This window comes from Aythya marila (genome assembly GCF_965140915.1).
Source record: "Aythya marila genome assembly, chromosome: 15".
Lineage (NCBI taxonomy): Eukaryota > Metazoa > Chordata > Aves > Anseriformes > Anatidae > Aythya > Aythya marila.
The window spans coordinates 8,623,755-8,636,005 of record NC_139056.1 but is presented as its reverse complement, the minus strand read 5'-3'; the positions used below and the strand labels follow the sequence as shown (position 1 = coordinate 8,636,005).

General features: G+C 46.5%; 1 protein-coding gene across 1 annotated transcript in view; it reads right to left on the bottom strand.

Moving 5' to 3' along the window:
* Positions 1-3,828, bottom strand: part of XYLT1 (xylosyltransferase 1) — a 192,022-nt gene extending 188,194 nt beyond the window's left edge. The window contains exon 1 of the mRNA XM_082772657.1: positions 3,441-3,828. Coding sequence (XP_082628783.1) covers positions 3,441-3,683 — 243 coding nt within the window. The 5' untranslated portion in view covers positions 3,684-3,828. The remainder of the gene's footprint in view (positions 1-3,440) is intronic.
* Between the last annotated feature and the right edge of the window lie 8,423 nt (positions 3,829-12,251).

The window sequence follows — 12,251 nt, the reverse complement described above, 5'->3', positions numbered from 1 at the left end:
GCATTTCCCACTCCTGAATATTTCCAGCTATCAGTAGTCACATTTGGTGCCCTAGACAGCTCCATGCTGAGAGAAACATGCCATTTCTCGAAAGGGAATACCCAACGTCTCAGGCTACAGCAAGGCTTCGATCCTACACCAGCAGGCACCAGCTGTAACTCACGGGGCTGACAAAGCAGCGATGCGCTGCCACTCAGCTTGGCGGTGAGCAGGAGCAGCAGGAACCCAGCGGTGCCACGGGGCCCAGGCACCATGGAGCAGGTACGTGGCCCCATCCGCCGCCTCCACCGAAGGATCCTAGGGCAGAGGCCGCAGCTGGGCGAGCGAGCACAGCCCCACACGCACGGCTGCCTTGCGGCACAAGCCGAGGCTCCGGCAGATGCTCTGCTGTCACCTCCCTCTCGTCACCAGCAGCCCCGGAGCAGGGATTTGCATTCCTCCTCCCTTCCTTCGGGCTCCCAGCACAGAGCTCCCACTGACTAGACTCTCCCACCACCCCTAACAGGCTGCACGAAAAGATCCTGAGACCGAGCAGCATGCTTAGAGTATTTTCACAGAATGCTGTTGTTTAATTCTTGCTTGTAATGCTTGAGCTCTGCAGAACAAATAAAGCCTGTGCGAAGGGTGCCTAATAGCTGTAAAAATCACACACGGCTGCAAGCACCCACTGAAGTCACTGCTACTGATACAATTCATGCTTCTTTACAGATATCTATAACTTGGGTTAATTAAATGCGAACAACCGCAGGAAACTGCTTATGAGTAATGAAAGCTCCAGATGCAGCTGGCCAGGGGATCCAGCACAGTAAATGTTTTCAGTTGCAAAAGAGCTCAATTTAAAATGTTTCTTCCTGCCAACATGACAACTCATATTCAATAAGGCACAGGTACGGTGGCGATTTGTTTGTTTTCCCTACAGTACAATGTTATTCTATTTTTCAAATGAAATGGCTTATTACAGGCATCTGACAGCATTTAATAAAAATCTGAATGCTTCTTAACCACTTGGTTCAAAGAGTGATGTTTCTTTTCCCACAGACACAAATGACCAAATCCTTGTACTACTTATGTCTGACTCAGTAAAGTCAAACACGTACCACAATTTTAGTCCTGTATGTAGGTCAGAGACAAAAATAAATGAAAAAAAAAACACATAACCTCACATGGCAACTTTCAGACATGGGCTTAAGAAGAGCTCTCTCTCACAAAGTTTGGGAGATCTGGTTTGTGTAGCTTTATTTAGCTCAAAGGCTCCTGTAGAAGCAGCTAGCCGGGCTCCTCCGTGGTACAGGCTTTCCTTAGAGTGAGAACAGCGACCAAACAGTAGGTCTCAGACAAACACTTAGCAGCCTATTCAGAAAATACTCCCCAAAGATATTTTAAAACACACCACTCCATTACCAAACAAAAGAAACATTAAAATTAATATTCTTTTTTTGGTTGAAATGCAAGAGAGAAATCTGAAAACACTTGGAGAGGCTCTCAGGCATGCTTAACCCAACGACATCTGGATACAAAGGCGATACTGTGCTCGCCCCAGCCAGCTCCTCCAAGTGTTGCAAAACAATTTGCTATACACGAACTATGGGAACCTTGGGTTGAAAAGGATAGCAACTTTGCTTGGGCATTACATTAAATTAAATTTTAATGTGGAAACAAAGCAGCAGGAAGACGGAAAAAAAAATCTTTCTTCACACTGATTCTGTATCATGTAATTCCATTAAACAGAGATTTTCCTCATGAAATGAGTCTGAAATCAGAATTGGGCCTGCCTCTGAGACAGACAGCGTGTGCAGGGTTAGATCAATGCTGTGTGCGTGTCAGGAGTACCTGGGAGCTGAACCTTCAGTGAGCCACCTGGCCGTTTGTGCAGAAATTGCCTCACACCGTAACTGATCGCTAGGTGTTTAAGTGTGGGCTTTTAGGTACTGATCAAGTAGTTTAAGGGCAGCAGCTGCTTCCCAGCAGGTTAGGCAAAGCCGCAAGTGCCATAAGGTCATCCTGAAGAAACGTTGCCCAATCACCTGGACAAAGGGCTCGCCCCGGGCACGGTTCTTTACAGCAACACCAGCTGTGGGACACCCGGTGTCTCCCCGCGAGGGGAAAGCTGGTACAGCCGGTGAGCGTTTTCAGACACGTTTTCTACTAGGAGCCCCAGTGCTCCATCTTTAGGTCTTTGCTCGAATCTGTGTGCACCAAGCAGTGATTCACAGCTGCCAGCATCCAACCGGTCGCATCCTCCGGCCGCGGCACGGAAAGCATTAGCCGACGCGCTCAGCCCCGAGCGCAGCGCCCAGCCCAGCGCACCGGGCGCAAACCAGCCACGGGGCCAGGGCGTTTGTAGGACAGCTGCGAGCAGTGCACGTCCTGATGTGTCACAGAGCCCATGGAAGAGGAGGATTTCCTAAAGAGCCCCGAGTTGTCAGGTGCTGGGCTGCAGACCAGCCCCAGTACTGAACCCCTGCCACAGCCCAGCCTTCGTTAACCCACATGGAGAGACCCAGAAGGAAAAATGCTCAAGGAGAATGAAAGGAACATGAACAAATGAAAGGCTACCCAGAAAAGACAGATACCAGTGCTGGAGGAAAATCGTGCAGTTTGAATAGTTCGCTCACGATCACAGTAAGCACCAACCTAAGGTGATGCACAGAGACAAAATCTGAATTCAGGGAGCCAGGGTCTTAAATTTCCCATCTCAAACACACACAAGGCCTTGCACACACAGCACAGGTACGTGCTGCCTTTCTGAGAAGTTGCCCTGTGTGCTGGGGACAGAGCCCATGAGCTCAGACGCAGCTCCCAGCACCTTGCCCTGGTCATTCCAGGGACGAAGCCATCGCTGACCCCAGCCCCTGCTTTCTCTCTCAGGATGTAAAAAGATGAAAACGTGTACATACTTTAAGGGACGATACCAAACTTACTTAACCTGAGCCTCCCTGTGAAAGAGCTGCAAGGGAAGCAAAGGCAGCTTCTCCCGAGCGAAGGGCAGGCACCAAGGCGTGTGCTGGGCTCCACGCCGGCCGCACTCAGCACCGCTCGGCTCCTTCCACCCGGCCGGAGCCGGGGACCACCGGGGGAGGCAGGCAGGCCCCCTGCGTGCCCAGGCCTCGAGGATTTCAGCAACAACCCGGGGAGTTTGCACGAGCGCGAAACGAGACGCGCCGAGGAGCGAGGGCACCGCCTGCAGCATCCCCCGAGCTCTCCCATCGCCGAACCGCGCCGGAGCCGAGCCCGGGAGCTCCGGGGGGCGACGAAGCCGCGGGGGGGAGCCCCGGAGGAGCCGAGCCGCGGGGGCGAGGGGCTGCGAGGGGCTCCGCGGGGGGCACAGCCGCTGCCCGGCGGCGAGACCGGGGCTCGGCGGCACCTGCGGGGCGGGCACCGACCCCCGGCACGGAGCCCCCTCGGCACGGAGCGCCCCGGGCCGCCCTGCCCGCACCTACCATGGCCTTGCCGTGCAGGGCGCCGGCTCCGCGGCGCTGCGGGTGCTCCCGGTTCTCGCCGCCGGCGGCACCGCCGCGGTCTCTCTTCTCTCGGCCGGCCCCTCCGCGCTGCTGCTCCTCGCCGGCGTCGAGGGAGGTGAAATTCCAGACGAGGAGGGTCTGCAGCAGCAGCACGGTGAGCGCCGCCACCAGCGCCGAGCGGGAGCGCCGCGCCAGCCGCCGGGCGCACGGAGCCGCCACCATCTTCGCCGCCGCCGCGCTGCCGAGAGCCGCCGCATCCGCCGCGGCGCCGAGTTTTCAGCCGGGCAGCGCCACACGTCAGCAGCGGGAGGAGGAGGAAGGAGGAGGAAGGGGGAGGAAGGCGGAGGTGTGCGCCGCGGGAGGCGGCGGGGAGAGGGGAGAGAAAGGGGGGGGGGGGAGACGGGGCGGCCCGCGGCCGGGGCGAGCCCCGGAGCGGGGGTGGAGGAGGGAGAGGAGGGAGAGGAAGGAGGGCGGCGGGAGGCTGCGGTGGGGAGGAGGAGGAGGAGCGGCCGCGAGGGGCGGGGGGCTGCCGGCGGGCGAGCCCCGGCCCTGCCTGAGGGGAAGGGGCCGGGGAGGAGCGGGGCGGGGCGGGCGGCTGCCATCTTCTGAGGGACGGCGGCGGGGCGGCACCTGGCGGGCGGCGACGCCCGAGCGGGACGGGGCCGGGGCTTCTGCCCCCCGGCACGGCCCTGCCCCGCTGGTTTCGGGTCTTTTAAACCCAGCAATGGTGCTCCGCGGAATTTCGCTTCCTTTCCGTGAAGCGGAGGGGTCGGTGAGAAGGGCGAGGTGCGACCCCCTCAGCCCGGCCGTGTGGGTGAGGGACTGCCCGCTGGCACAAGACCTGCTCTGAAGGGATCCCTGCTGCTCCCTTCTCCTCCCGCACGGGTATTGGCTTCTAATCGGAGAGATCTCATTATCTGATGATGGCAGTGAAGCACGGACTTTTCTAATCTGCCCGCACAGTGCCTCCTTCTGTAAGCCCCATTCTGCTTTACACACCAAATCCAAAGGTGAAAAATAATATCTCCTGATAAAGACAATTGCTTTTTTTTTTTTTTCCTTCCCCTAAATGATAGAAAAAGTAAATTTTGCACAGACCATAAGGAGCTTGCTCACACTGGAAGTACTTCAGTTTCTAATCTGAAGATTCATGAGACAAGTATTAAGATTCAGAGGCATCCTGTATTAAGGGAATATTCCTCACGATGCAGTGAGGCTACAGATAGCTTCCCAGGCTGTGCCTTTTGTCACAGTGTTACAGAAGAGGATGAAGCGTGCGGCAGGTTAGAAGTAAGAAGCGTTGCTTTTGCATTTGGCTTTACACAGTTGTGCACAGTTGGACAAAGACTTACCAAGGTTACAATTAATTTCTAATAACAATGTCATGATCAGACAGTTGTATGACATTTAGGAATAAATAATCTATTGTTCTTAACACGTGGTTTTTGAGTCTCCAATGGGAAATGGCATCTTTAAAAAAGACTGGCAAGGTATTGCTCTGTGCCTGGCAGTTCTGGGCCCTGTGGTCCTGCACCTGCCAGTGGCACTGCTGGGTACTCACTCACTTCATGGTGCTCCGTCCTGGTGTGAAACCATCGATGCCAGTGCTGTTACTCCTCATTCACAGAGCAGCGAGTTCTGAATCAGGCCCAAACACAACACGGTTTCCAAGAGGGTCGCAGTCAGAGTCATCTTTGACTTCAAGGTATCTCTAAATGAAGAGGTCAAAACACGCTGTTAGTAACTTGCAGGTAAGACAGCACAAAAACCCGTCATTGTGTGAAGGCTGGCCACTGTCCGGCTCACCTCCGGTTTGTGCCGTGGGACAGCGTCCATTTTTGCCAACTGTGGTGATGGTGAACTGCTCTTTATGGGCAGAGATCTCGTGATAATGAATTTTGGCAGTGCCCGACTTTGCACCAGTTGCACACACATCAGATTTGCTGGTCACATGGCACAGCAAAGTGAATTGCTTGAACAAAAAACTACAGAAATTCAAAGTATTCTCAAATACTTTTGATGTGACAGTCTACAGAGCTTGGAATATTAATGGATACTTTTTATTCAAAATCATCAAATAACTGCATTGTAAATGCACTTAAGCAAATTGCTGATAAATAGCAGACAGAAGTGCCTTCAGTTTGGGATTAACAGTGTGTACCTTTTCAAAAGCAGCGAGAGGAGCTGAGGTCTTGGCATGGGGCAGCCCCATGCAGCCTTCCCTCAGGCCTGGAGAGGGCAGGCACTCAGGGAGCCACAACAGACAGACTTTGAACAGGCAGAACTTCAGCAGAACCACCACGAGTTTTGAAGAGCTTTAGACCTTGAGGCCCGATTCTGATCCTCTTCACCTCTTTCTGAAATGGGAGACATTGAAAATAATTCCACAGAAGTGCTAAAAAAGCAGAATTCAACTATTTACTGAACACAGGTTCAGACTGACTAAGAAAAATACCATGAACTTTGACACCTGAAGTACAAACTGTGCACGTTTCTGTGAGATGCTGTGTGCTGTGCAGGGGCACTGACTCTTCATTAAACAGTAACAGGCCATTTCTGTGTTTCCATTGCTGCTTCAAGATCTTCCCCAGAAGCATCACATAACTAGTAGGATTTTTAACAGGAGCTCTTTTGCTCAGGGGGTTATAAATCTCCTTCCTGGTTACAGCCACTAGCAACACTACTCATTTCCATTTTTTTTTCTCCACGCCCCTACCGTAGCTCTCCAGTGTGACGGCAGAGCCGATTCCTTCCTGTTAATCTTGGGCTGACAAGCTCACCGATGAGGGTCATGATGCGTGACGATAAAACCACAGACAGCCAGGCAACATTTCAGCACAGGGTGATGCTGCTCACTATAAAAGGAACACAGCAGTAATTATGACCAAAGTTTGATCCATCTTTACTGGAAAATTTCCTTGAGATTTTCAGGCAATTTTTATACAGGAGAATATCTGTGGATTTTCCTAATTTCTGTATATAATCACTGTGACTGATTAAGGCAGTGAAGAGTAGCTGTGCATGCTCAGTCCTGTGTGTGCGCTACTGAAAGCATGTCTGGAAAGGTTTGTCCCCAAACCACGTTAATTTGTAGGCCATAGAGTTCTGAGTCTTCAGTGTATGGATGGGAGCCCCAGCAGGCAACGCTTCTGTGCTGAGCAGGGAGGGGAGCAGGCTTCCTCTTCAACAACATCCTCCTCTCCCCTGTATTTACAGAGATTATGTAAAATAGGAGAACGCAGGAGGTAAAGCATTCATTTTTAAAACCATACTATGACCAGTGACCGCTAACTGCTCATAACATCCTTCCTCTGTTTCCAAAGAAAACAGCCAAATAGAAGCAAATAGCAGCATAATTCAACTATTTTTTCCCTGTACTATAATGGTTCAAACTAGAAAGTAAAAAAGGCAAGATGGAGATTCTTGAGAATTTGAAGATGGAAAAAAAAAAAAATGGAAAAACTAAACTTCACAAATCCTAAGAATAAACTCATATCAGAAATGACAGAAAAGTTAAAAACATAAAATGGACTTGTCCTATGATCACATTCATGAATAATGGCAGCTCAAGTGAGCTATGTTGCATCAGAAAAGACTTAATCTGTCTACATGGAGCACATTTGTGAGAGTTACCACTGAAAATTTCTGCTGTTGCTCATGTTCCATGAGACTATTAGCATCTAGCACAAAGTACAAGAGGGAAAATAGATTTGATTTTTAATAGAAAAGTATTATCATGGTTCCACTTAGCAGTCAAAGAGGTGATGTTTTAAGCAAGGAAAACTAATGTGACCTGGCTAATTTGCCGTAGAATCCTAACAGATAATTGGCTTAACTATTTTTCACCTCTTCACAGCTGCATAATAATTCAGCTTGGGTGTATGTGAGGGGACATGGGTGTCAATCTGAGCTACCCAGAGTAACAGAAATAAATAACCAGATGCTGTTCCAGTAACATTTTTATCTAGATCTACCTATCCTGTTATTAAAATACACCCTTCTTCCTATTTACAACATAAACAGAGTCTGAAATTGAATCATGTCAAAGGAAATAAATGAAGTTTAGAGCAGTGTTAATAAGCAATATCCTTTCCTCTACTTTGAAGAGCTTATGGTCCATCTGGTGAATGAACACTACCGGCTTATCTGAACTCCAACTCACAGGCTGACTCATAGATGGTTTAGAAGCACATTCTGTATTCAGTGAAAGACTAAGTTATTTCAGAGTGAAGATTTGCATTTTTCTTAAAAACAGACATGTCCCTGTTGCATCAAAATTTAGATTGCAGATATGTTATCATGGTGAAGGGGGAAAAGGCATATCTGGAATGAACTGATTTTTCTAAGGACAAGCGTCCCTAATATACTCCATTATAAAACAAAATTTTTGAAGAATCTAGACTATTTGGCAAACTTGCATATATCCCCAGGATTTCAAAACATCTTAACACCTAGGAACAGAAAATACTCAAAATAAGCCATGAGCATGAGCCATGTACCACAAGTAATCTGCAGTAACAGTAGAGGTATCTCCTGGAGATGAGGGCATGCTTCCCTCAAGTGGCAATTTCATTCCTCCCTTCCTACCCCGACTTCTGTCACTAACAAGAAAAACATACCACCCCTATCATTTCAGTAAAGCACTGTGTGTATGGAGGAGAACCTTTTCCTCGAGAGGTTGGTGTTACTGGCCTATGCATCAAATCTGAACAAGCAAAATAGGTTAAGGAGTTACTTTTTGAGAGGCTGATAAAAATTTCCGCTTCTCAAGGTACAGTTCAGTGCCTGCTCAGGAAAACAACAACAAAACAAACAAATACAACAAACAAACAAAAAACCTGGCATATTGCAATACACTAGAAGCAGAGGAAATCTGTCTTGATTTTGTTGAAACCACAGCACCATCATTACGTTACACTATATTCTCCGGTCATTTTATGGTTTACGTTTACATTCTTGACCACTCAGGTAGATGCACCAGTCAATATTATTATATCTCTTCACAGATGACCAAATCCTGAAGATTCATGTCTATGTGCTCATTTTACATCTAACTCCTCACCAAGAGAGTTACAAAGGCCATGTTCTCTCTTAGCACGCACTGCCAGAGCTAACGACCATGGAGATATCACCAGTGTCTGCAAAGAAAACCTCTGGGTCTGGTGGTCTTGTAAAACCTGAGATTCCAGGAAGCTGTTCTTAACCTGCTGCTGCCTTGTTTCACTACTTAACAATTTGGAAACACAAGTTCCAATGTCACTACATATATGCAGAAATCAAATCGGTTACAGCAACATCTTGTTCCAGTAACAATATCTTAAATTAGCAACATAAATCGTCCTTTTTTTATTTTTTTTTGGATAATTTCAGTCAGAGGGAAGAAAAGCAGGTATTTTCTATGTTTAATTTATATAAAATATGTAGTATGTATGTGGAATATATATTACATCTTCTTTGTGAGAGACGTATTTAGTTCAGGACCTTGGCATATGCTCAACTTCAGGAATGGAGGGAAAATGGAAGAATTACTCCCGTCACCATCACACTAAATTGTCCCCTTTTCTGTGTAATCCTTTAGCATATATAACCTTTTACTACCAGTGAGGGGAAATGTCATGTATATGTACTTTATATACAGCCTTCAGTGCTGTGACAGCTTTTTCCTTTCAGCCAGTGGTCCAGGATAATCATGAAAGGATTACCCATCTGTTCTTGCCATGTGGCATTCTGCCTTCAATAAGGAGATATTGCAGTTCACAGCTTCCTGCAGTTCCTTTTTCTGATGTTCTCTCATTAACTAAAAATTGTATTATTATCCTTCTGAGTTACTAAGTTGGAAAGTCTGGAAGACTCATGAAGGTGACCTACTTTGGATTATCTAAGTTAGCATCAGCCATTGACTGTTGCAGACTGCACTTTGTTGCACTGCAGAAGGGACTGGCTTTTTTTTTTTTTTTTTTTGGCTTGGGCTTTCAATCTGGGTTTTACCTTTTTTCTTAAAAAATTATTTTTGTCTTTCCACTTAATGCAAAAAGACAGGTGGTACCCAAAAAGAAAATCAAAAGGAAGCAGAAGAAATAGAACTTTGCATGTAGAATGACACTGGAGATTGTGTTTGCATGATTAAACAGTTCTTCAAAACACTGACAGACAGATTTTGGGACATCTACTACAATGCCATGCCAATGCAACTTATGTGCAGACAAGATTTCTTCCACTACTCACCTGAAACATTTTCCATGTTTGAGACTGTCCTGTGCTGCAGAAAGAATAATTAGAAAATAAACAGTTTTTTTTAAAGAAGATTCCAATACTGTCTCATTTTGCCTAAAACTGAAAACTACAGTATTTTAAAGACAAAGTTTCATTCTTAAGCTTCTGGCATGATACTAGTTTATTTGTCTAACATCTAACAAAATATTGCATCTGCTCTTCACAGCCAGGACAGTATTTTGGTACTTGATTTAATGCAACCTTTAATATCAGGAAGCATTTTTTTTTACAATATGTCACATCCAGTACTGGCAGCTGCAACAGCTCATTTGCATGCCACTGATGCACTTGTGTCCCCTGACCACGCTGTGCAGTCCCACAGAAGCCTGCATGCTAGGTGGAGAATGCTACTACGTGCCCCTATCGGAGAGTGAAATCTTGCTGAAACTCTACACAAATTCTCCAAACCTTTGGATTGAGTTGCCCAGGAAAAAAAACAGCATTAAGAACATGCTACCTTGCTCTGGGACCCAAGGAACACAACAAGCAGACTCCATCTCCTGCTGCCACCCTTAACAGCTGAGTTAGCACGGTAGTTTCCACTGACCTCTGAAACTGCCCCGTGAACACCACAGATTTATCAAGGATAGTACGAATCAAAAGACATCTACACAAATTTAAACAAACAAGTTTGATATCATTACTTTCACTACATTTAGACAAGCATTAACAAAAGAGGATGCAAAAACTGGCTTGGCTGTAGATTGGGTAGTACAAGAAGAGGAAGTATTCAGACAAGACATTAGATGTGCCCCAAGAGAAATCCAGCCTTTGGTGGAGTAAGGTCCAACGTATGTAAAGATGAGTGAGTCTTATGCTATGTGATTTCTCATTTTAATAGGTTCTGAATTGGTAGAATAGGGCACATATTGTAAACACTTAAACATAAATCTGGGAAGATTTTTGTCAAGATGAAACCTCCTTTACCATCTTTGAGAATTACTTGTATTTTTAGTGTTTCTAGCACCTACTTTTGTCTATGCTCCAGATCTCCATCACAAAGAAATAAAAGGAGCAGGAGATGTGAGATTCATTCAAAATCTAGAAAATATATTACCATAGGGAACAAGTCTACTTCTTTGCAAGAGAAAAAGGCATGTTCTTGAAGCCCTTTGGAGACTAATGAGCCAGAGGAAAATACTCATGAGCAAGCTAACTTACAGCAGTTTTGCAGTAGAAGAGAGCAGAAGGATCTTCAAATAATCTTCTACATCTGTATGGTTTTGGCCTCATGATGCTTTCTGCTTTGAAGAACTTCCTGACTGGGAGGAAGAAAAGCTGGTAAACCAATGTATCCACATCAGCAGCCTTGTCCAGAACATACCAGCTGCCTCTGATTTTCAGAGCCGTGCCACTGACCACTTCTGACTATGCTTAAGTAGCGACCACTTGCACACATGTATTCAGAGGCTTGTTTGCTGGTTTGCGTGCCTGAAGCTACACAAGTCAGTCATGTACATACAGAGATAGCCAAGTTGTGCCACGTTACAGCACCTACTGTTGTAACCCGCTATAAGGAGAAGGAGTGGTTTGGTGTCCTTTGTCATGGCTGTGTCAGTTGTGAAAACGGGCATTTATCTCACAGCACTGCAGCTGCAATGACTCTTCAGCAGGGGCTGCTCATTGAAGGTGGTGGCTTGCTCCATCTGTGGTCTCAGTGAGGAAGATTATACACGAGGTACTAAGTCCTGCTGCTTCTACTTCCTTTAGGTCTGTCTGATAAGAGAGAACTTTTATCCACAGTTCTACCTTTTGGACAGTGCTAGTTCCTGCCATGACAACTCAGTGCTGAAATTACAGGTTCCTTCCATCTATTTTAAGTTTTGGTTATGGCCCATGCCTGACAACTTGTTTGCCTGGAGAACGATCTGCTGTGGGAGGCCAGGAAGTGTTTGTAACGCAGGAGAATTCTTCTGGTAGTGACATGATGTGCAGGAAACATCCACTCTTCTGTGTAAGAATTCCTAATGCATTCCCCCATCACCCACCACAGGTGTGTAATGCAAGTCCTGTATCACAGAATTACTCAAATATGTAAATATTTACATGTGCAAAATTCAGACACGCACATGCACAGGCATTTCTGAATAGACAAATAGATGCTGTGAGTAAACACCTTGGCTCACAGAATACAGATCAGGGGACAGAATTTAATTTGCAATATTTTCCCCCAGGAGTGACATTAATAAGTGTTACCTCTCTTGTAAAGGCAGAGAAGATTTGGAGAAGAACTAAATATTATTCAGTGAAAAGGAAAATAAGTAAGTAGGCCCTACAGTAATTACACTGTGCTCATAAAAAAGGCAAACATACTCTTGTAGTCTCTAAGTCTTTGACACTACACCACAGTATAAAATATTGAAGAAGTTCATGTAACAAGTTACTTGCATATAATGTGCAAGCCACCTTTAAGATCAAATAAAATGTTCAGTTATGGTGATGTTTACTTCTGATTAATTGTAAACCAGGCAACAAATGTTGACAACACCTAAGTGGCCTAATTCAACACGATCCAAA